We start from the raw sequence: 25,146 nt of genomic DNA on the forward strand, positions 1-25,146 counted from the left end.
TTTTTAATGAGACGTTTATTTGTTTATATTAAGTATTTTTTTTTACTTGTACCATGTTCAACTTCTTGGAACAGAGAGAAGGTACCTGTATGTAAGAGAAAATGAGACAGTAATTTCAAGAAATGATAAAAATATAAAAAATAACAAAAGTTATCAAATGCTCTGTCAAAGTTTAGTCGGAAGTCCTGAGACATCCTGTGCAATTAGTTGTATTCATCAAAGTTGTATAATTATAGATACTGTCATCAGTTGCATCGCGTCGCATGTATGCAACGTGAGGATTATGTACAGATGTCAACACTATATTTTGACAAATTAAGTTTCTGATATAAGGAATAGTATACACGCCAAAATGAAAACCCGATTCAATTCTTATGACATTGTGTGTAGCGTAAACGAGCTGCAAAAGTAAGTAAACTAGAAATTTATAATAAAAAATAATTTCATAACAGTAGAGGTTAAGACATGGTGCATATTTAAAATACACTTTATTTAAACTATTATTAATTTATTCTCAAATTAGTCAGTACCTTTATGATATCTCTACGATTAATTAATTTTAATTTTCAGGCTGATTGGTATGCGCGTAAATCAAATATACGACATCGATCATCGAACTTATCTCATACGTCTTCAACGAAGTGAAGAAAAAAGTGTTCTTTTGCTAGAATCTGGTAATAGAATCCATACAACCGAATTTGAATGGCCGAAAAATGTAGCACCTTCAGGATTTTCTATGAAGGTACAAAATAATAATGAATAGATTCATTTTCTTTTACTCAATGGAGTATAGAATTGTACTATATAAAATGATTTATTTACTGCATTTTGTAATGTTCATAGATGCGTAAACATCTTAAGAATAAACGGCTTGAAAATCTTACTCAAGTCGGGGTAGATCGGATAATAGATTTACAATTTGGAAGTGGTGAAGCAGCTTATCATGTGATTTTAGAATTATATGATCGTGGTAATATAGTCCTTACAGATCATGAGCTGACTATTCTAAATATTCTAAGGCCCCATACAGAGGGAGATAAAATTAGGTGAGGTGCAATTTATATTAAATCTTAACTAAAGCATACACATGCAGAGTATTAATTAAAGTATGTGATTAGGTTTGCTGTTAGAGAGAAGTATCCAATGGATCGTGCTCACAAATGCACAATGCCACCTATAGAAGAAATTCATCAACACCTTCAAAACACTAAAGTAGGAGAAAATCTTAAAAAAGTGCTGAATCCACTTTTAGAATTTGGTTCATCTATAATTGACCATGTCTTATTAAAATATGGTTTTACTCTTGGTTGTAAAATAGGCAAGGATTTTAATCTTGCAGAAGATATGTCAAAATTAATTCTAGCATTAGAATGTGCAAATGAAATGATGGAGACTGCCAAAAAGGATGTTTCCAAAGGATATATTATACAAAAGAAAGAAACAAAACCAACTACTGATGGCACAGAAGATTTTATCTATGCTAACATCGAGTTTCATCCTTTTCTATTTGAACAACACAAAAACTGTCCATACAAAGAATTTGCTTCTTTCAATAGTGCTGTAGATGAATACTTTTCTACTATGGAAGGCCAAAAGTTGGACATAAAAGCTTTGCAACAGGAACGCGACGCTCTTAAGAAATTAGAAAATGTAAGGAAAGATCATGATCAAAGATTAGTAACTTTGGAAAAGACTCAAGAAATAGATAAACAGAAAGCAGAATTAATTTCTAGAAATCAAGCTTTGGTGGATAATGCTATTTTAGCAATACAAAGTGCTCTTGCAAATCAAATGGCTTGGCCAGATATAAAAGTGCTGATAAAGGAGGCAGAGTTAAGAGGAGATCCTGTTGCAGCTGCGATTAAACAATTAAAATTAGAAACAAATCATATATCATTACTATTACATGATCCTTATGAAGACAGTGATGAGGAGTCAGAACTAAAACCTATGTTAGTTGACATTGATTTAGCTCATTCAGCTTTTGGGAATGCTAGGAAATATTATGATCAAAAAAGGTCAGCAGCTAAAAAGCAGCAAAAAACAATAGAGTCTCATGATAAAGCTTTAAAATCAGCTGAGAAAAAGACAAAGCAAACGTTAAAAGAAGTTCAAGCCATTCACAGTATTAACAAATTAAGGAAGATATATTGGTTCGAAAAATTCTATTGGTTCATTAGTTCGGAAAATTATTTAGGTAAGTTGAAATATTTATTATACTTATATACAGGACTAATAGTGTAATTTTATAGTAATTGGTGGAAGGGACCAACAACAAAATGAAATGATTGTAAAGAGGTACCTTAAATCGGGAGACATATATGTTCATGCCGATTTAACGGGTGCTAGTTCTGTAGTTATTAAAAATTCTAGTGGATCTCCTGTACCTCCAAAAACCTTAGCTGAAGCAGGCACTATGGCTGTTGCTTATAGGTAGTTGAATGATCTTTTTGTTAACATATATTACCCTCTTTATAAATATTATAACTAATAATTGCATTACTAGTATTGCATGGGAGGCTAAAGTTGTAGCAGGAGCATGGTGGGTACATCATGATCAAGTGTCAAAGACTGCTCCAACTGGTGAATATCTTACCACTGGAGCTTTCATGATTCGTGGTAAAAAAAATTACCTTCCACCATCTCAGTTAATCATGGGTTTAGGATTTCTGTTTCGTTTGGAAGAAAGTTCGATCGAGAGACATAAGGATGAAAGGAAAGTTAAAGTTCTAGATGATGAAAGTGAACATGCGGAATCTGTTACTGAAGAAGATAGAGAAATTGAATTAATAGGAGACTCTGAAGATGGTAAAGTATCAACTTTAAAAGTAAGAATAAATGATGAATGATGATTTTCCTAATATGTGTTTTATTAATATAAATTGGACAGATGAAGCAGCAGATAAACAAGATGATCTAAATACTATTCAAGAAGAAACCAAAGTAGATTTAATTATGGAGGAAAGTAATGCTAATCAAAGTACTAGTGAAGAAGAAGACAACACATCTCAATTTCCTGATACACAAATTAAAATTGATCTTTTTGGACCAAAGTAAGTTATAAAATCTCTACATTTATGACCCTATTAACAAAAATATTTCAATACAAAACTATGAACTTCTATGTTCTAGAGTGAAAGTGCATGTCGATAATAATCAGCCGAATAAAATCGCGCAAGAAGATGAAGAAAATGTAATTTATTTAGGTGATGATAAACCAATAATATTAAATACTGCGGTCAAAGAAAAAAATACCAAAGCTAAGCAGAAGCAACCTCCTAAGAAGGAAAGTCAAAAAACTGAAACCGAAATGAAAAAAACTGATCAAGTAGTATTAAAACGAGGACAAAAAGGAAGATTGAAGAAAATGAAAGAAAAGTATAAAGATCAAGATGAGGAAGACAGAAAGTTATCTATGCAAGTCCTTCAAGTAAGTATAATCTATCTTCTAGAAATCCTCAGCAGCAAAGATTTGTATAATAAAAATATAAAATTATTTAGTCTGCAGGAACGACAAAAGAAGATAAAAGAAAAAATAAAAATAAAGATCCGTCTGGACCAAAGCAGCAGACGAAGAAAAAAGGAGCGGGAAAATCATCTCAACCACAAAATTCTCAAATTATGGATAATTTTGAAGAGGAAGATACGGGGCCGGGACCTGCAGTAGATATGTTGGATCAATTGACGGGGAAACCAGTTGTAGAAGATGAATTATTATTTGCTGTGCCCGTTATAGCGCCTTATAATACGCTCCTCAATTATAAGTAAATTGAAATATTTATCTTTACATTGTATTTATATTGTGACTATTATTCATGCAATCGAATTTTTCAGATTCAAAGTAAAATTAACGCCAGGAACAGGCAGGAGAGGAAAGGCAGCGAAGACTGCAGTAGCGGTATTTCTGAAAGATAGAGAAATTACTTCACGAGAAAAAGACTTATTGAAAGCGGTTAAAGATGAGGCAATAGCCAGAAATATTCCCGGAAAAGTTAAGATAAGCGCGCCACAAATACAGAAAGTAAAGAAGTAAATGTACTCACTAGATCATTAAACAAAGTGTTGTATACAAAATGTACATACAGAGAAAAAGTTGATTTTATCTATACTATCAATAAATTATTTCTCTTGCTAAGAAATATTTGTATATACTGTAATTCGATTGTAATAATGTCACATATCGATAAGTTTTTCAATAATAGTTTGCTTACTTAAAATCTGACTTTTATTCACAAATAATTTGTAGCGTGTTTTTTTTATATTTTAAATTTTTATATATAAAAATAGAAAATAAATACTGCTCAACAGTCAGCACTCAAAACTGCAAGTAACGCTACACACTTTACGCAGTTTTTTAACCCGAAAATGTATCAAAATATATTGATTTTTCTCAGTACTCAGTTACGTGAAAGGTAAAATACACTTGCAAATAGTATCCCCTTTGCATAATCAACATTGCCTTTACAAATTTCAATATAAATACAGCAATGTACAAAAATTCTACCGAATATAGCTATGATCATACGTTTGATGTATGATTATGATCATACATCAAACATATCTTCATCGGAAGCACTATCGTGCGCGGTTAATGCTTCTTGGCGTGCTTTTCTGCCTTTAGGTACTACTTTCCGAGGTGTAATAGGCCGTGATCTCGTTCCTTTAGTTATAATCTGTAGAAAATAATTGTAGATACATTATCACATCTTACTACACATGTATATTTAGTTGGAGTAATAAAATAAAATAAGAGTACTATACATTACCTCTGGTTCTGAGTCTGAGATTGATTCGTGACGATTATTTGCTTTAACTCTTCTCCTAGTTCTAGTGGACGTTTCAGTATTTTTAACCTCAATTGTAGGTACAGAGTTCATGGGCTTCTTGGCTTTTTTAACTATTTTTATATCATATTCTTCATCGGATTCGATATCGTTTAATATTTGTTTTATATCATTTACGCCAGCACGTTTTTTGTCCATTACAACTCCTATAGTACTATCGTCAAGACTGCCTACAGGAGTTGCATGTTTTAATAATTTTACTCGTGGGTGTTTCTTTAACTTATCGACTGTTTTCTTGACTTTCTGTGGGCTAGATTTCAGAACTGGCACTGTATGATTATTAATGGGGCTTTTAAATTCTAATGCACCATCCGGTTTATGCGATAACTCTTTTAGTCCGTCGATTAGTATTTTTTTAAACTTTTCGTAATCTGGTGTATCATTGAATTTCATGCTCCCCAATAAAGTCATATATTTAAGTATAGTATTTGGAACTGATCCATGAAAAGACTTCTTTAAAAACTCTGAGATATTACTGAATGCTTTTTCCTTTTGTTTTTGTACTGTAATTGGATCTGATAGATCCTTTTCCCATAAAAGGGAACCACATATCCATTGGATCATGTTATATCCTAAAATTTCGAAATCGCCGCGCATTGTTGGTACTAAAAATCAAGAGATAATTAACATTATTTCAATATTGTGCAATGTGATGGTTAGATTGATGACTATTCACGAAATATTCATTATTAATACCTCCCATGTGAGCATCTCTACTAGTATATTCAATAGTTCCATTATGTGCTTTTTTAGGATCTAATTTATATTCATCTTTCGTTGTACATCGGGAAGCCAAACCGAAATCAACTAAATAAACTTGATTTTGAGTCTTTGAATCCAACAATAGATTTGCTGCTTTTATGTCTGCATGTACATACATTTTAAAGTGGATGTATTCTAATATATTTACCTAAAATTATACAAGATGTAATATAAAACGTAACAATTCATTTTAAAAATAATTGTTACAGTTTTTTAGTCATTTATATTGTATATAAATTACGTAATGTGTACATTCAATAATTAATATAACTTTTATGTTACTTCTTACTATTTGTAAAGCTATTTTATAGACTGTATGTTCTGGAAAACGTCTACTATTTTCTTCAAAGAGTTTCCATAGATCCGTACCATACCGATCCATTACTACAAATCTGTATTTCGTATTCTTATATTCATGACTTCCAGAGCCAATATATCTTGGCATACCAAGCGCCTGAAGTTTCTTTTTTTTTCTCCAACTATCAACTAAAATGAATGATATGATACTCTTTTCTTCATTTCCAGAATAAATATTCAGATAACAAACATGCAGAAGAATCCAAATCAAATGGAAAATATAATAAAAATTTACTTTCATCAGATACTTACTTTCATCTGGCTTGCAATTTCTCATATAAAAATGCATTTCCACAAACAATGGTCCATTTTCATGTGGTTCCTAAAATTTTGCAATAACCAAAAAGTATTAGCACAATATTTACTGAAGTAATAGAATAACGATTATCATACTCACAATTTTAATAACATTGAGATATTCTTTTGGAGTTTTTCCCTTGTAAGGAGCAGCTGTAATTATCATAATTAATTACTTTTTATATACATAAATTACGGAGTGAATAGTAAGCAAATTCGAAAGCAAAGCAAACTATCAGAACAGGAAATGAATTACATACCGGAATAAATTTCGCCAAAACCACCGACACCGATGGACGTGCCAAGGATCCACTGGTTTTTCGTCAGATCTGTCAATATTTCACCAGCTGATATCGGATCTGGCAATTTATATGTGTTTGCTCCCTTTTTCTTAGGTGCTCTTTTTACTACTTTACTAGACATTATAAGGTTACGAAAGTATTTCGTTCGTAGCGTGTACAGAAGTTTGTGACGCTTTGCAAACAAAACCACTAAACCAAGAATGATTCCAAGCGCTCTAAACTAAAATTATAGCAATCTGTCGAGATCACATTTAAACAAATATTCTCGTTAATACAACATTCAGACTGCAACGATTCTTCCTGCACAAGTGCTGAGCTTCTCTGTGAAACCAAAAAAAATGTAAGGGCGGGAATTGCAATTTTCCAGTGTAGCCTTGGAAGAACACAAAAATTTCTATCCATAAAAAAAGTATTTCAGAAGTGAAATTAAGTAAATATGTATGCCGTAAATTTAGAACAATCAGAACTTACAATTCTGTGGAAATTTATGTTCGTTACTAATCACGTTTGATTTCAATTACTCTGAGTTAATTAGTGGAAACGAGTTACTATTGGCAGCCTTGATGATTTTAAACTTGAAATGTCGAAGCATGTTCCGACACGCTCGTGCTCATGTTGACTTTCAAAAATGTCAGTTGACCGTTAAAATATATTTCTGTGCGTACGCGAAACACGTCGAAAATGAATGAAGGATGAATGAAACTTGGCGTGTTTGGAGCCACGGGATTATTTTATGAGTTGAAGTTGAATATTTTAAAAAAATTCTATTGCACGAGTTCGTGACTTCGTCCTGCTTAGGTTACCTTTTTAAATGGAAGAGGCGGCGATTGATTCGCCAGATTCACGTTTAGATGGTAATGACCAAAGCAACGAGACAGACAACGAGAATTATGACAAGGAAAACGAACGCGATATTCCGTATGGGGAATGTACACCGCAACAGGCATCGGCCAACAGACAAATCGACAATTCCATATTTAACACCATCTCGAAGATTGTCAATCCTACGGCGAAGGTAATATTATTTAATTTTTCAACTTGTTAAGATCGCTTAACCAGTGTTGTATATAAAGCTCACATTTTCTGACATTTCATGAATAAAATAAATTGTGAATTTTATAGATTTTAGTATCATATGTTATTTTTAATATTCAGGTACCAGAAATTCATGATTTTAAGATCGTGAAGCCCATAAGTCGCGGAGCGTTCGGCAAAGTGTTCTTGGGATACAAAAAGTCAAACTCAGAGAAAGTTTATGCAATTAAAGTCATGAAGAAGAATGAAATGATAAACAAGAACATGGCTTCTCAAGTAGTAATTGAACGTAATGCGTTAGCCTTAACACATAGTCCTTATTGCGTGCAATTATTTTATTCGCTGCAATCTGTTACCAGTATTTACTTAGTGATGGAATATATGGTAGGTGGAGATCTTAAAAGTTTACTGGGCGTATATGGGTACATGGAAGAACCTATGGCAGCGTTTTATACTGCCGAAGCATGTCTTGCATTAGAGTACCTCCATTCTCACGGCATTGTGCATAGAGATCTGAAACCAGACAACATGCTGTTATCAAGAGAAGGGCATGTGAAACTTACAGATTTTGGCCTCAGCAAGATATCCTTACATAGGGATCTTGAGATATCCGATTTAGTAAATTGTACGCCCAGCCTTTGCACTAGAACTCCTGGACAGCTTCTTTCGTTGACTTCACATTTATCCTTTGGCTCTGGACAGAGATCCACCAGCGAGTCTAATCTCAGTAGCGAAAGCATGCCTAGTGTCAATTTGCTTTCTGCCTTGCAAAAGAATTGCACCAAAGTCCAATCGTCTCCTAATTCAGCGGTTTCTCCAGCGTCAGTAGATTATTCTCGGGTGTCTGGTATCACACCATTTCAATCTGCTGAAGACCTTCATCTTGGAGAACGATTAGAGCAAAATTTCCTCTCGAATGGCGATGATGGACAAGAGAGTAGCTCAGGAAGCTATCACACATGTGAAGCGTCCTCTATTCGTGGGAATAGTCAACTTAATAACAACTTGGAGGAAGAAGATGAGTCTACACTGGAGGCTGAGCAATCTCAGCAAGCTCTTTTTCACACTAGTCCGCTGAGTACATGTGCAGGTACACTTACAAGAGGAGCGAAGAGGAAAAGAGCCGCGGCTGGGGGAGCGACTGGTTTAACTTGCGAGATAAACGCAATGGAATTGGAGGTTGACAAAACACCAAAAAGAAAGAATCGTGGGTGTATATTCTCCAGGAGTCCAATAGATCCTTCTATATCTGAATCGCTAAAGCAGACGAATAACATCAGCAATGCAACTGAAGGACACAATAGCGGATCTAGTGGAAGGGTCGCGTTTAGTACACCCGTGTCGTCCATAAAACAGAGATGTCACAGCGAGGAAAAAGAAGAGAAATGCAAAGAGGAGACGGCGCCCTTGATTAAGGCTACACGATTTCAACTTCCACCGTCTCTTGCATCACACTCAGTTCCCGACATGTCGGAAGATAGTACCTCTGAGGAGCATCGTTCTCCTCAGGGTATATCTCCTATTAAAACTCCAGCAACATCCAGCAATTGTTACACCCCTTATAGAACCCCAAAGTCTGTCAGAAGGGGTGGTCAGCCTGGTGTGAACAGGTCAGACGATCGCATACTCGGAACGCCCGATTATCTCGCTCCAGAGTTGCTTTTGAGGCAAGGTCATGGACCTGCGGTAGACTGGTGGGCGCTGGGCGTGTGCTTATTCGAATTTTGCACCGGAGTTCCACCATTTAACGACGAGACACCACAAGCTGTGTTCGCGAATATTCTAGCAAGGGACGTTCCTTGGCCCGAAGATGAGGAAGCCTTGTCGTCGGCTGCCACGGAGGCAATCGACGCGCTTCTTACTCTCGACCAACAAGATCGGCCTTCCGCGAAGGAGGTACGGATCATGAGGCTCTTCCAGGACTTCCCTTGGAACGAGCCGTCGAAAGCGGTGCCGCCTTTCATTCCGCAGCCCGATGACAATTACGATACATGCTACTTCCAAGGTAATCGTGCAGATAAATCATGTAAATGTGTCTTGATAACTATGAATTATCTTACTTTGTTGTTTTCTTGTTTCAGCTCGGAATATTATGCAACATCTAAATGTGAGCAACTGCGACACGTGACTTGCAGCACCGAGTTAGTAAATTTTGAACATATCCGGCTTGCTCTGTGACAGGGAATAGAGCCATTAATGCAAGAACTGTTATATTGTAAAACTATTTTTTATATAGTTGTATATGTATAATACTATAAAATATTTTGTTACGTCTTGTAATGTCTGCGTAATCAGTTTATTCCTATGCGAAGTTTTTGATTCGTGGCTTAATGACTACCTTTTCTCTGCTCTTTTATTCGTGATTGGAGGGAAATGGAGCAAATTACACGATTACGTAGATAAGGCGAGCGTCGATGGTATTCCTAATGGAGGAAGTGAAAGCTATTATCTATATACGTCTACGAAAAGAGACGTATCTGATATTTAATGAGTCTAATGACGATGTGTCGCGGTTGGATGACGGCGAGAGTGATAAACCGGAATACTTTATTAGGCAGGAATGTTCTATCCTCTGTTATGTTCATGTTTAATTCAGATTCTTGTAGATCCATGGCAGGAAGTGCGTTACTCGCGTGTAAACGCCTGGGTACTGGCCTTTGCCGCATCCAATACCCCAACTGACGACACCAACTTGCGTCCAACGTCCGTCGTTCACCATCAGGGGACCGCCACTATCACCCTGTAACAAATATTAATTTAGTCAAAGCCCAAGTAGAAGGTAAGAGTAAAACATCGCTATACGAACCGAACAAGAATCCTTTGTAGCTTTTCCTGCACATATAAAGCTATCCACTATACCTCCAGGTGCTGCTGCACCATATTTCACTTTGCATTCATTGTTCGTCCAGATGGGTACTGATACCTCTTGAAGTATCGCTGGTTGTGGTCCACCTAAAAAAATTAAACATTATTAACACAAATTCACCTAAGCAGGCATTACATTACATTATCCTTACTTTCTCGGAGGGAACCCCAGCCGATGACCGTAGCAGACTTCCCAGAGTACAGCTGAGAGCCACTCGGTAGGCAGATCGGGCGTATTTGTTCCGAGAATTGAACAGGTTCGCTGAGGGTCAATAGCGCGATGTCGTTATACAAGGTACGTAGATTGAAGCCTCTGTGTCTGACAACTCGTTTCACTCGTCGCTCGATATGCCGGATCTCCGTGTGGGTCTTGAGATTGTAATCACCAAGGCGGACCGTTAGTCTGGCCACGTCCCATGGATTCATACTGGAAACATTGAAACCAGTATTTAGTTCAAGTGTATTCCCAGTGCAGACGCTACCAAGTATATTCTAGTTCAGTAAGCAATCTACTAATCCTATCGGAAAGCAAGAGTCCAAAGTTCTTGTTAGCATTGTAGATGGTTTAATTAGAAAGTCAAGAGATACTATATGTATCAGTGTGTCTCTTGACTGTCTGATGAAGCCACTTGCAATGCTAACGAAACGTCAGGATGTTTCTTCCACAAGGACACAGTTTACACCTGAAAGTTTCGACAGTAAGAGCCGTATGACGCTGTGAAAGTCCCAAATCTCTACTAGAGTCCAGGTCATTTTGTCATGCTGTGCGCCTTCCGAAGACCTACTTGGCAACGCAATGAGCCGCTGTGAGAATGTGTTTATCGTCGATGAGTGAACCGCCACAGAATTGTCGTCCTCCGTTGAAGAGCGCCGCCATCCAAGGCCACTCGCCCAGGTCAGCATTTTGTCCACCCACAATCCGCTCCTCGTCTTGAGCACCGTTCTTCGCCCCGCATTTAGACGTATCGACGCCAAAAGAACCATCGTTCGAGGGTTTCTGGGTAGTGGCTGGCACGGTCGGTGCACCTGGCCACCAGGTAGGTTTCTTCGTCGGCCAAGTCGTCGCCTGGCCGGGTTTTTTCGTCGTGGAAACTGGTTTCAACGTGGAGATTGTTGGGAAGTATGGTGGATGAGTGGGTAATGCTGGCTGTGTGTGGTGAGGTGGATGCGTCGGTATCGGCGGTGGCCAGGTACCTGGCACCTGTGGCCTTGGTTTTAAGGCCGCCTCGTCCTTTTTATCCTGATTTCCCTGAAACGTGTAGGATACTTAGTTAACTTCTCCGTGGGATGCAATCAGACCGCGGAATTAGAGTTGGCAAAGATTTGCTACCGGAGGAGTAATGAACTGAGATTGGATATGGCAGTAAAATAATGAATTGTAATGAACTGAAATTGGACATGGCGAAGTTGTAAAAGTTTGCGAAACTGCGTCCGTTGTTTGATAGCTCTGTAGCAAGACTTTCTACGCTGGATCTAACGTTTTCGATTCGCATCACGTATTATTTTCACGAGTTCCTAGTAAATAACTGAACCCAGGTGAGAGATTGAGTTTTTTGTTTCTACCTTCTGTTCTAGGAACACCTCTCAAAACTTATGTCTACACTTTTCTACCGGGAAAGAGTATGACTAATTTACCAATATTTGTTGCTGTAGGAGTTTTAATTAATTTACCTGAGAATCCTCGATAATGGGATCCTCCTTGTTATCCGAAGGTGGGGTGACAACTGGAAGTACATTGGAACAGCAGATTCCAAAACTTGTCTGGCCAAAACTGTTAACGTAGCTGCAGGTATCATAGACACCGAGGATCCAGCCATCGAGGGGGCTTAGATCAGGGATCTTGAAGTAAGGATAACACTCTTTGAAGGTGGTGCAATGACCAATCTCACCCTTTGCAGTCAGACAGGATTCAGGACTTGAAATTCCATTCCAGAGAATGCCTCGACTGCTTCTTGACTCTAATCCAGTGTTCAAGTCGCTGGCAGCTGTGTAAAGACACAATACGATTAGTAATAAGAAAAACATTCTTCCTGAAGAATTTAGTGCAAAGGATAAACCACGTTACCATGTTTATCAAGAAATTATTTGCCTCGAGCACGTACTAGCATGTGCACGTCTACCTTGACAATGTCTGACAAAGAATGACATCGTCTACTTCATTGTAATGAATGCAGATTGTCCCTGTCGCGTAGCGCCGTGTAATGTTATGCAAATACTTTTCTTTTTACGAGAAAAGGGTGTGATTGACACCATAGAAACTCTTCACCTGCTACTTACATTTCACGGAACGAGCTCGTGTAAACGTGAAAGATTCTAACGCTTACGTGCATCACTTCAGCGGAGTGTCTTCGGGGTCACCGAACGAACTTTATACATTTACATTGAATTATGTGCAACGTATTACCAATTGTACACGCAACCGAGCAAATGTATTCTCCTCACGCTCGCCAAGACACATTCTGATACGTCCTATTGTTGCAGAGAATTCTAATCGTAAAGAATAAAGAAAATGATCCCTTGTAGGACAGTGAAACACACGGCTTTTATTTATCATCCAAAAACCTTTTGTGCATTCATTGAGACCAAAATATAATACTGCAAAATTCCATACAGATTCTCCTAAGTGTGAGGGAGTTCGGTGACCCAGGACACACGCGGGTGCGCGCGTATGACGGCGACGAGGCGCCTGGAAGACTTCCGGTTGCCATATACAGAACGCACAGATGATCGTTTGTCGATATTCACCTTCGATTGCTAGCACGTGCTGTCATTCTCGTGACAAACGATTCTAAGATCACTGAGACTAATATTTTGATAATTTGAGGCAAACTTGGGGCAACAAATTTTTCCTACTCAATTATTAATCGATTTTAGGTACCAATAAAGTGGAAGACCGAGTGGTACCACATAATTATTAATATCGATAATATTTCAAGATGCACTTGTTCTTGAATTCTAAATGAAACATACAGAATCATTACAAATTATCTTACCTTCAATGACCACCGCGCTATCATCATCCTCAAAGTCCAGGGTTGAATCAAAGTTCGTCTTCATCACGGTGTTTGCATCGGTTCCAACGACCATCAAGACCGCGGCGACAATGTGCACCAGGAGTAGCATCTTGAGCGACAACATCCGGTGTTGTCGATCCAAGCACGATTCTATCAGGAAAACAGCACACAAGAACGTAGAGGAAGCGAGGACGCGAGTGATAGGGCTCTGTTGTTACCAGTAGGGATCCTGTGACCGACACTAAGTTGCTAAGGTGCTGAATAGCCGGTGCTCGAGCTTATAACGGGCTCGTCCTCCCCTCTCGTTGCTCTCTCTGCTGTTCTTTGCCCCTAGCAGGTTCGATACGAGTCACTGGGAGTTATCGGGTTCTCCTCTTACTCTTTTAGCGTTCGCTGACCACCTCGGGCTACTATAAGGGAAAGGGTGGGCGGATGGCACGATCGGGAATCGAAGATGACGGTACACTGATTATTCTGCGAGTTCGAAGAATGCTGTTTCATCAATCATTTGTTCAGGGTAGTTTCAATTTTATTTTATTGGATTGCGGATATCTTTATTGGTTTGTTTTGATGCACCTTTATGGGGGATGTGCAAGACCTAGACAAGCTTACATGCAGTTAAAAATTTCTAGAGTGCACTTCATTGAGAAAGTGTCTTTTGAAATAATTTCTATATTTATTATATATAAATAGAGATAGAATCATAGTTCTGCTATCTTCTGTGTCTCATGCTCCACTTAGCACTCCAAAACATTAGGCCATCGACCAAAAAATTCGACGGTCCACAACGATCAAAACAAAGTAATCAGTCCGACTAACGGCTCCAAAATGTCTGTCATCCTGCCATCGACATTAACATTCATCTTGGTCCCCATTTTTCCTTGAGTGCTCTGTTAACGATACAATTTGTCAGTCCAAGAATCTGTATTCAATCTCTTCGTCCTAATAACGGGCTGCCTGGCTACTGCTATCGGACATGAATCAAGAATATGTAAATTGGGACGGATCTCGTTCTCCGTGGCCGCTCACGATCTGTCTGCTACAGAAATTTCGCGTGGATGATTATGTAAGGTGAGTTATGTGACGGAACCAGCTCATCGTTGATTTGTCGCTCGCTTGGATCGCCTGTCGAACACAAATGTCGAGCTCGAGGGCATTTGCATAGAGAGTACCGATCCTCGAACTGGCCTTGAAGAGGCCGAGGAGAAGGCTGCGCGTAAGGGACGGCCGTGAACTTGCCAGCCTCGCGTGATCCTCGTGCACCATCGCGGATGCCAACGTGCGTGCATTTCCTTCTGACCACGATGAATGGAATTTTTATAAATCGATCTGTACAGTGCACACACACCCATGGATGAGCAATCTCCTGTCTGTACTTAAAAAGGTACAAAGGTACTTATGGCTGATATTATTAATTACTGTGGACTGAGTTGATTGGCGCTATTCACTTGAAATCACCGTATCTACGGAGTACTTCCGGTTGTATTGCTTGGGGTTAATCTTATGGTACAGGAACAGCTAAAAAAGTAAATAAAATCGTATGTCTGTAGTAATGCTGTTTTCGAAGTACGTCGACGTTAAACTACTTTAGTTATTAGAATTATTACATAAAGATCGTTAAAAATTAATTAGGATTTTTTTATAACAGACCTGTTATGACTTTTTGAAAGATTTTTTAAGAGAAATGTGCAGTTCATACAAGTTAGCGAGGCGATGGCCTCTCTCACGAAAACATAATATCAAGGGCGGTCTTCCGAGGGGAAAAAAGAATAAAAGAAGACGGTTCCAGTCCTTGAGATGGACGTAACTTCACATTCCACGGTTCAATGAACTGTTCCCTAAAGGGCAAGGGGAGGATACACGGCGAAACTTGACTTTTTTCCTGCACCTCTCGTCTTCACTTCGCAGAGGCCATTAATAATTTGCATCGAGGGTCCATTTATCATAATTAGCATCCCTGGCATGTTTACAACAGTCAAACTCTACTTTTTCTCTCTTCTTCCGAAGAAACTAATTTTTCTTAAATTCGCCTTAAAATATCGAGATTAACTTGCAATTTTTTTGTGTAAAGTCTACGATTGCAAAATAAACCAAACCCACAAGTAAATTTCTAGCTACTTTTCAAGTCTTACAAATTAGGAGTTAAACAGGAGTTTAATAACTGATGAAGGGATTTTTATTGAAGTCGTCAAACCGGACCAATCTGAAAATATTCCAGAGCTATTTTCGTGGGTCCATTGAGAGTGGGACATTTCGGATCGTTGATCCTCGAGTTCTAAGAAAATCGATGAGTTCATTGTCTAGTCTCTGGTTGCTTCTGGTAGCAGAAACTTAATAGCGCCTTTAACGATGCTATCTTCATTCCCTTAATTGCGAACCGATGTCACGACGGACACCAAGGAAATCACAATCTTTAATTTCAGTCCGATCAGGCGTGGAATTTCAATTTCTAACGTCTTTTTTTCTCAGCGTGTTGCGTTATTAGAAATTCATGTCTGAAGACGAGCCATGTTCTGTGGTTCTTCACCAGGATCCCTTGTCTCGTGACTGATTTAAATATTGAAACGATTTATAGTGTACAAAAGATACACGTGTCTATAGTCAACTCCGAGAATTGAGCAGAATTTCCTCATCTGTATGAATTGGGTATTTTGGTTGCGGTTACCCAACGCTTGCAGAAGAATTTGTCGGGGTTCGACGACTCATCGGAGTTCTGCTTCTTCGTGAGAATGTTTGATGTTGTACACACATGTGAAATTTGTTTCAGAATTTTGCATTGGCGCCACCGTTGGATTACAACTTGTTCCTCCTCAGGGGAAACCGGTTGCGTCAGGGTTGTTTTTTATTACACGCTCGTAAACAGTATTAAAGCACTCCCCTTCTGATAGCGAACTCGTTTTGAAGCTGGCACTGTGCAGGTGATAGAATACATGACGCTTTGGTAGGTCTGTACTAAGAATTATTGTTTCCTTTGGGTCGAGGGATGTTATTACTTACTTTAAAAAATGTGTTCTTTCACAATTTTAATAACTTAAATTTAAAAAAGAATTCTCAGGATAAATTAGTTCCACGTTTGTTTCTAAGAACAACACATAGAGTCTATCGACCCAATTTCTCAGGCCTAAGTCCAAATTCGATCAGCTTATCAATGGCCATTATAAAAGCTTCATTAAGATCACATTTTCTCTTGGTCTCCATTCTAGAACAGTGAAATTCTTCTCGAAATTGTGTCACATTTTGTAAGGAATCTGTGCCTACTTCTAGAAGTCATGAATACAATGCTAATGGTGGTTATATAAGAACCACCCCCTTGGTTCGTGAGTTATTGACCATTAAGGAATTCAAACGATCGCGACTGAAAGCACCATGTATACAGATAACTCATGGCAGGGCCAGTGCCCCCGTACAAGGTCGTGTATTCACACACGATCGTACTCGTATGATGTCTTTGCGATTAGGTGACGGGAACGCGAGTACGGACTTGTTACAGAGGATGCCAATCTTATCGATCGTGTTTCAGCGCGGGATCGACAACCGCTGATCTAAATAGCTTTTGCAGATTGCGTAAGATACATAAATACATCAAATCTCTAAGGAGAGACTTTTGATTTTCAACTCCCAATGGAGTCGAAGGAAATTTTGTGAGTTCCACTTCTTCAATAGACGGTGGAATTTGAATAACAATGCAGTCCTATTTAAAAGAGAATAGCGATGTGTCTAATTCACTTAGAATACGTCATCGCTAAAATGGGTGTGAACCTCCCTAGAAGCTTGTTAGATATCTTTGATTCGTCCAATTTTATGGCAGTCTGATTTTTTTTAAAGGAGAATCTTATTTCGTCCTTTCTGACGACTTTCCACCCATGAGGTCCTTTTATTAGATTCCTACCTAACAGGTTTTACTAAAATATCCTAACGTTTCCACAGTACGGGATAAAATATTCGTTTATATAAGATACTATTTATAGTGTTATAAACTGCTGCTGTTAGAAAAACTGAAATATTGTAGGTTCTATTATGAGACTTATCAGATTTGTCAGGTTTAATATTAATAATTTCTAAACTCCAAAAATCTGAGGGCCTCAAGGAATCTAGGATATAGGAATACTAGAGGATCTCATATCACTTAATCTCTAAACTCCTTAGAACTTGAAACTCAAAGTATTTCATTCTATTCTTAATAAATCTCTATAAAATTCAGTAGAAAAGTCTGAAAAAAAGCACTGTAGAAATCCAATTAATTCCCTAATACCGATAGTCTGACAAACGCCTTCCTTTTCTCCTTACAGCTCCCTCACAAACCCCCTACCTTCTCCTGTACAGAACAATAAAAAGACCCCCAATTTATAAAACGTACTAATATAATATTTATTGTTTGCAATAAACAGCGTAATATAATATCACCTCTGGCACAATCTCACGATGGCAAGACAACGCGAAAACGGTTATATTATCGGTATTCGCCGCGTCTCTGTGCGCTGTTCCGCGACATGATCGGCCTTCACGGGCCCCGAGACGGAACAGCGTGCACTGTGTGGCGCGTCGCAGGCCCGAATCGATCGGCCTGCTTCAACATCCCTCCGCTTCTATACGGGCATTCATGTCTCTTAACGAATAAGGCGAAGCCCAGTCGGGGCTGCGTTCCGCATCGTTGTTTACGTCGTTTAAGTACGAAGATTATCGGGACGGCTGGGGTTACACGAACACGAGAAGACCGCAAATGCGCTCTGCGAATGCTTTTAACGCTAATCTTAACGTACAGACCACGAGAGATAAAAAAATTGAAAAAGGGGAAGGACAGAATGGCGTTTCTGGTTCTTCCCCCTGGTCGAGGTGTCGCGCACCGATTTCAGTTCGCCAATTGAGGTCTCCTCCTGAGAGTAACGCGGCCGGCCTTCTCATAATGTACCATTAATTAATAATATTATTAAACGTAATGATAATAAAAGGGTCATACGATAGCAGTAGATGTCGTTCGCCGACGCAGCCGTTTCGCTCCAAGTTCCAACGGCACATGACAAAAGTATGTTCGGTCGGTTCCAAGAGGTTTGGGGAGATTACACGGATAAAAATGTCATGGAGCAACGCTAACAATCTTCTTCGTTTATGCGGACACCTCTCTTCTCTGGCTCTCTCTCTCTCTCTCTTTTTCTCTCTTGACTCTCTCTCATGCACACAATTGTCTCTTCATTCATTCTTTCTTCTTCCGCTCTCGTTTGGTCCAATCTTTAACGTTCATTCTCGCACCATGAAGACACGCATCCCTTGTATAAAAATAATAATAATAATTATTACATACGTATTACGATAGCTCTAGTCAATAGAATCAATAATATTAATAATATCAAACTATATGCTGTCTTGCAAATAGATGTAACAAAATATAGTACTCATATAATAATATGCATTTTACAAGCGTATTTTGATCCTTGCTTTGATATCGGTGTCGCGATATGCGTGTACGTATGTGTGTGGGTGATCCTTGATGGTGATGCTTCCTGGGTCCTATCTAGACGCAACTACATGATTATCGTTTTAAGGTCGGTGAGCGTGTGTATGTTTGTGCGTGTACGGGCGTAACTTTGCGTGAAGAAAAATGAAGTCACGCCGACGTTTTGTGGAAAACAGCTCGCTTTCACCTGTGGCACGTTATCGTCGTTTTCGGATTGAAAACGGTGGAATCGCAAACAGTCAGTACTACTATGCCTTACGCAGCTCGCTCGGGACGTAAATTGAAATCACTGATGATGTTCCTTTTCTAGAATAATTTCTGCTGTAATCAAGATAAACTTGTAGTGTTCTATTTCTGAGGGATCTTTTTTCGTTAATTTTTTTCTTTCCATCGAACAAGTCCCGAGCGAGTGATAATCGAAATTTCATACTGTTCTCGAGGGGTTGTCTAACGTGGAGGGTAAAACCTGTTACTAACAAACTGATTACAGATACCAATATAGTGTGATTACCTATATTAGTCTATCCTAAACATCGGTCACTGGGACGTTCACTGTGATATTATCGAAATTTCTATTCTACTAGTTCTTTAAAGGATCGCTCAATTCCTTTTGTCCTACGGTCGTTCATAGAAATTACGTATTTGAGTAATACTTGGTCTCTGGATAATATCAAAGGATTCTGGGATACTTAGGAGATTCTGGATGATAAGTATCTAAACGAACACTTATAAGTACACGTCTACTCAGATAGCGAGATACAAAATAGACAGTTCATGCAAAAAGGCAGAGAGATGAATTCCTCTCGACTATCTTGGAGTATTAGAGCTTACCAAGAAACTCCTTAAATCTTGAGAACGATATAACACTATACAGTTTCGGAAACTTAAAGAAGAAAAGAGAGAAGATCAGACAGAACATATGGTTGAACGTGTGTGTGTCGTGTGTGTGTATGTGAGCGTACCACTACGAAGAAATAATGCTCGATGGCACCCGTCTATCTTGGAATGGCGGCGATAAGAATCACGCACGAGTCTTGGTATAAAATAAAACATGCTCCTTGTTAAACAGTAAAACACCTCCATAGCGACGCTTATCAAATTCGCGCAAATGAACAATTAAAACTTTAAACCGACGATACAATAAAAAATAGAGTGGAATTCTCTTCATATACATATCTATACGTCATACGTATACTTAATATTTAACGAGGGGTGGGGAGTGGGGGTTGAGGGTGAGGGGTAGGGGGTCGGTTGATTCCTTAAATCAATTTTGATTGATTTACGTAATAGCCATCGCGTTTCAATTCAGACGCCACGCGGTCATCCTCTAAGCTAACAACCATCGATATAAATTGTTCACAAGTGAAAACAAACAATATATAATATATAAAATAACGAGTCGCCTTTTGCTTGGCTAGAGATATACATACTTTTTCGCGACGCTTGTGCTCCGAATCGAAGGCGATAGAAACATATACAGAATCCTTGAGAATCATTGCATTTCGTGCATATGAGTTAATAAAGATTCTAACCGTAAAAATGATAATTTTCTCTCCGTTCGAAATATATAAAAGATCTAATCTAAAACAGCGTACCAAGAATCTTGGCGGTAACAATCGCGCGAATAAAACAAAAACTTGATCTAGTACCCAGATCAAATGTCTCTCATATCCACGAAATCCACCTGAGAATCTGTATATCGCATCAGCGACTATCTTCTAAGACGTCGCACAAGACGACCACTATATATCGACTAACAAAATCCTTTGACTTCTTAAATTGTACAGTTACGAACAAGTGCCTCAGTCCATTCGCGTGCTATACTACGTACGCGCGCAAAAGATTCGATTCTTTATCGTAGAAAATGATCTTCACTCATGAGTGAACATCTCTTCTTTCTTCCTCTTCTTCTTCGACTTCGTGACTCATTCATTCAGAACAACTGCTTCGAAATGAGCCCGCAATCTATGGTCATCGATTGGCCTTATTGGTCTTCTTCTTCTTCTCCTTCTTCTTCTTCTTTTTCTTCTTCTTCTTCTTCTTCTTCTTCTTCTTCCACTGTGCAAAACATTCTTCAACTGCAGGTCCTTGCAAAAGCTCTCTGGTCGAATTGTCAAGTGTCTATTCACATTGCACCGTGTCGAGGATCCTTCGAACGTTCGCGATCATCGGCGGCTGCTCTGTCCCTCAGACTTATTTACACGACAAAAGCTACACGATATCTATATTACTTTCTTCCTGAATCATGCGCTCTGTTCACGTGTTGCCGCTCTCGTGAACGTGCGCGTGACCGTGCGCCGAATTCGTGAGGGGTGAGTGAGCTATATGCGCCGGCGACGAGGGTAGCTCGATGAGGGTGACGTCGTATCCTGCTGTAGCAGGGGGATCCCCAGGATCCCCAGGATCGCCTGGCGATCCAGGATTCTGGTTGCGGTCGTTGCTGGGGTCAGGATTCACTCTGGAATGGCTCACCTCCAGGAGGAACAGGTCCTCGTCCACGTAATATCGGATCATATCGTCGTCAATTTTCGCTGTAATTCTGCAACAGTGAAGAAGAGAATCATTAGAATTGATCATGGAACGAAAAGCCTTGGTGTTACCCTGCTTGAAATTTAGGGCGAATTTTTCAGATTTCATTTTTACATTCTTAACGATTCAAGTTCTCAGAGAAGAAATGCAACATAGGGACGGAGAATTAATGTGTATGGTAACTGGGTCCTTTGTGTTTCGTGTTAAGGGGCAGGAATGGTGAATTCTGTCGCACTTAATGGAGATCTGGGTGAGTGAAGTATATTTTAAGTAGAGTACCGGTAAAACGACTTCGTTTACGTTGATGGCGCGACAGTGAGCGATGAAATATAAAACTCTATTAATATAGTCTAAATACCGTAGACTTTAGCGAATGATAAGATCGTTCGACTGGTCGACTCTAAACATTTTAAATACTGTATTTAATTATAACTTTGCTGCTCCACAGAGATACCTGTGTCACGAAAGTCTACAATTATCTCGTCATATATCCCGCCGCGATTTCGTATCGTTATATTTGTCAAAGCCGCGTTCTATCTATCAAAACATGTTCTCGCGATCGAGCTTGTCGATTCCATCATCGCAATGGCACCGAGGTCGCTGTTCAGCCAAGGCAAACGGCGAGACAAGAGTCCGCGTGGCAGGCAGAAAGTGAAAACGCAAAGAGTAAAATGACAAAACACACGTATACAATCAGGCAAACGGAGTGCGTGGATGCGTCTGAGAGGTAAATGCATGCTGGAGAACCAACGAGTAAAGGGAGCGCAGGCATGCAGAGGGGGCGAAGGGGTGAACAGGCAGGCATGCATGAGCACTTGTGTGACAGAAGAAAAATAGAAGAAAACGCACAAGAGGAGATTAGTGGATTAGTCTGGAGCTCATAGGGGGGGAAAAGAGACACGAAAGCTTGTTGTAATCGGTGCCCCGACAACAACGATTCACGTGCAGCGCAGAGTGAACGAGATCTACGAGTTAAAAAGAGGGTAACGAGAGAGATCAGCGACAGCGACAGCAGCAGCAGCGGTAACCAAGGCGGAAAGAATTAGATTAGAGGATATCGAACGGTTGAAGTCGCAGAGAAGGTGTGTTTCACCAGCGGAAAAAGGCACGATCTACCAAAACACCATGGCGTGAGGAGAGTCAAGGCAATGTCACCATTATGGCATGCACTACGTGCGGGCGGTGCATGCAAGTAAAGATGACACTCTACTAAACTTACCCCTTTGTGTTTTTGCGATAGAGGTTATTAATACTCGAGGATGCAATTTTGTACTTTGACTCAATCTGTAAAATAGAAAAAAGTAGAACATTAGAATTTTGACAGTGGTTGCGGACCATCGTCGTCGTCGATGGTTTTTCTCGTGCTCGGTCCCGAGGACGTCGCGCGACGCGCGTTAGAGAAAAGGGGGTTGAAAGAAAAAGAGAAACAGTTGAGACAAAGTAAGATAGAAACAGTTGATAATAAAAGGGAAATGACGAGGGGAATGAACAGGATCCCGTTCTCTTCAGCAACAGACTCGTTCGATTTTCAACTAATTCACGCGATAGGGGTGAAGAACAGGGGATGAACGGAGCAACGCTTCTGAAGAGACAAAACCGGAACGCGCACGGGAGACAGTGGGACGCGAACATCGAGAAACCATAGTTAAGTATTTTTCTTTCCACTTTTTTCTTCTGCCACTGGATCGGTTGCAACAATTGCGACCCTGTCCGTAGCTACGATCAATGGTTACAAACGCACCTCTAACGTCTCAAAAACCATCGATCGTTATACACGCATCTCAGGGGTTAATCGATCGTGCGCGACGATCGGTTGGCGTTATTAATTTGTGAGGATTTTTGGAGGAGTGATGCATGCGCGGTTAATATTAATTACCAGCTTAATGGATCGTGTGCAACAACAAGTATTAATTAATGGGTGTTGTAGTGTTTGTCCCTGGCATGCATGGCTAAAAAATACTTCTCTCGTATAGGTGGTGGTTCTTGGCATATAATATATGTACGAATATATACGTACTCTCGTGCTACTCTCGCGCATCACTCGTTACTCATACACTAAGGGCCAGCCTCGAATCGAACATGGCCCCACGCGACAGCGAGACGTGATTAATTAGTCGCGTCAAGATATAACGCGAGTTTAAATGTCGCGAGCTAACGTTAACAACGGTCCCCTCCGCTTTCTATCGAGACTTGTTACCGGGTGCAGGTTTCGATACGTTCGACATGACACAAATAGACGATAGCGCGTGCTTTCAAACGCAACCGAGCTTAACGCGACTTACTTATGCAATTCTATTTCTTTTTCAGCTGCCGTTTCACCGAGTTGAATTTTCCTGCCCTTTATAAGATCTACTTGCGAGACGTTTCCTACGTTTAGAGACACGAGAGCGATTCGCGACGATTTTATCAGTTGCAGGCGTTTCGTCGATACCAATGATAACAAATTGTACAAGACTTGATAAGGCACTGTGCAACTGGTTTTAGTGAAATGGTAACAGGAACATTTGTCTGGTTCTAGTTGATGGTACAGCAGTAAAATGTGTTTTGTAAGAACGCCTGAAGGTATGCAACCTGTTCTGCATACGTGCATTAATTACAATACCTTTATCCTGAAGTCATGAGATGCTTGGAAAAGCGAGATAACTTCAAAGATACCTCAATGAAAAAAGCTACTGCACTTCTCGCTGACACATTAATAAACAAACAATCACATCTAAAAAAGAAGTTAAGACACAACAGTAACCTTTTCCTGTCCCCATCAACTTTCACACCGAACCAGCAAAAATTCCCTCCCCCATCATTTCTCAAACTCAAGATCCTATCCTCAAAAGTGTCCTACACGTAATAGCGTAAGACCAGACATCAATTACTCAGGTCACCCCAGCTTTCGCCACAACTTTCGCATGGAACAACCGTCGTCGTGAATCGCCAGCGCTTGTGCATGTTCTACTGTACGTGTAAGCGTGACCGCGTGTCGTGGTCGTAACAAGAAAATCCTTGACAGTCTCTTACAGCGTTCAACAGTCCCTGGACGGTCGGCGGTGTGACGTGCAGCGGCGTGTACACGTCCTCGGACTCCTGGCGAACGTAGAGCATGACCCTCTCCTCGGCGTCGGCTGGGCGCAGATGCGGCGGCTGTTGTTGCAAGTGCAACCGATTCCCGACCCCAGAGACGACCGCGCCGGTTAGGCCCGCTTGCTGCACTCCCTGCAGCACAGAGCCCTGCAGCTCCTGCACCTGCATCAGCAACGAGTCCTTCTTGTCGTGCAGGCTAGTCAGATTGTCGGGCGGGAAGTGGTTGTGGAACTTGAGAGCCGGCAGGCTGGGTCTGCCACAGGCAGGGTAAGGGCTGCTGCCGCCCGCCTTCAATCCTCCGCCCTCGCCATTACTCAGGGACGATGTGTCTGTATCGCCCCCGCCCCCGCCGCCACCTCCGTAGAAGCCCGACAACTCCATCGTCGAGAACTGTCGTGGAACAAGAAACAAGACATTTTTTCCTCTATCCGTTCAGCGAGCACGAGCCTCTCGACTGTTTGCGAGAGGGCATCGGTCTGGGTACCCACGGAACGTTTCAAAGAAGCAACGAACATCGACTCTTTTCTAGTGGTTCTGAATATTGCGTGGGAGTCGAAGCTAGGCGAGCTACTCGAGAGAGATCGAACGCCAGGCTCGATTTCCTTAGTTCAAGT

General features: G+C 40.0%; 5 protein-coding genes across 5 annotated transcripts in view; 2 read left to right on the forward strand and 3 right to left on the reverse strand.

Annotated features, from left to right (window-relative positions):
* Nucleotides 1–277: 277 nt before the first annotated feature.
* Clbn (Nuclear export mediator factor NEMF homolog Clbn) lies at nt 278–4,217 on the forward strand. Its single transcript, XM_076378359.1, has 10 exons — nt 278–408; nt 571–742; nt 844–1,046; nt 1,119–2,197; nt 2,253–2,433; nt 2,507–2,808; nt 2,891–3,053; nt 3,133–3,430; nt 3,502–3,764; nt 3,835–4,217. Exons 1-10 carry the CDS (start codon nt 353–355, stop codon nt 4,031–4,033), a joined length of 2,916 nt encoding a protein of 971 aa, XP_076234474.1. The 5' UTR covers nt 278–352; the 3' UTR covers nt 4,034–4,217.
* A 318-nt stretch (nt 4,218–4,535) lies between these two features.
* LOC143179237 (serine/threonine-protein kinase VRK1) lies at nt 4,536–6,871 on the reverse strand. The gene is made up of 7 exons (XM_076378360.1): nt 6,521–6,871; nt 6,361–6,413; nt 6,216–6,285; nt 5,896–6,092; nt 5,541–5,754; nt 4,767–5,449; nt 4,536–4,673 (listed from the first exon to the last, which is right to left on the reverse strand). Exons 1-7 carry the CDS (start codon nt 6,681–6,683, stop codon nt 4,545–4,547), a joined length of 1,509 nt encoding a protein of 502 aa, XP_076234475.1. The 5' UTR covers nt 6,684–6,871; the 3' UTR covers nt 4,536–4,544.
* Nucleotides 6,872–7,373: 502 nt separating this feature from the next.
* Nucleotides 7,374–9,870, forward strand: Gwl (serine/threonine-protein kinase greatwall). Its single transcript, XM_076377428.1, has 3 exons — nt 7,374–7,577; nt 7,718–9,602; nt 9,679–9,870. Exons 1-3 carry the CDS (start codon nt 7,374–7,376, stop codon nt 9,723–9,725), a joined length of 2,136 nt encoding a protein of 711 aa, XP_076233543.1. The 3' UTR covers nt 9,726–9,870.
* A 217-nt stretch (nt 9,871–10,087) lies between these two features.
* On the reverse strand, nt 10,088–13,547 carry LOC143178671 (serine proteinase stubble). Its single transcript, XM_076377429.1, has 6 exons — nt 13,456–13,547; nt 12,134–12,447; nt 11,248–11,702; nt 10,615–10,889; nt 10,404–10,549; nt 10,088–10,337 (listed from the first exon to the last, which is right to left on the reverse strand). The coding sequence occupies exons 1-6, from the start codon at nt 13,517–13,519 to the stop codon at nt 10,185–10,187; spliced, it is 1,407 nt and encodes a 468-aa protein (XP_076233544.1). The 5' UTR covers nt 13,520–13,547; the 3' UTR covers nt 10,088–10,184.
* A 7,637-nt stretch (nt 13,548–21,184) lies between these two features.
* Grh (grainy head) overlaps nt 21,185–25,146 on the reverse strand; it is a 105,191-nt gene continuing 101,229 nt past the window's right edge. The window contains exons 12-14 of the mRNA XM_076377427.1: nt 24,470–24,922; nt 22,677–22,741; nt 21,185–21,467 (exon numbers count right to left, since the gene is read on the reverse strand). Of these exons, the coding sequence (XP_076233542.1) occupies nt 21,185–21,467; nt 22,677–22,741; nt 24,470–24,922 (801 nt within the window). The remainder of the gene's footprint in view (nt 21,468–22,676; nt 22,742–24,469; nt 24,923–25,146) is intronic.

This window comes from Calliopsis andreniformis, chromosome 5, assembly GCF_051401765.1.
Source record: "Calliopsis andreniformis isolate RMS-2024a chromosome 5, iyCalAndr_principal, whole genome shotgun sequence".
NCBI classification, from domain to species: Eukaryota; Metazoa; Arthropoda; class Insecta; order Hymenoptera; family Andrenidae; genus Calliopsis; species Calliopsis andreniformis.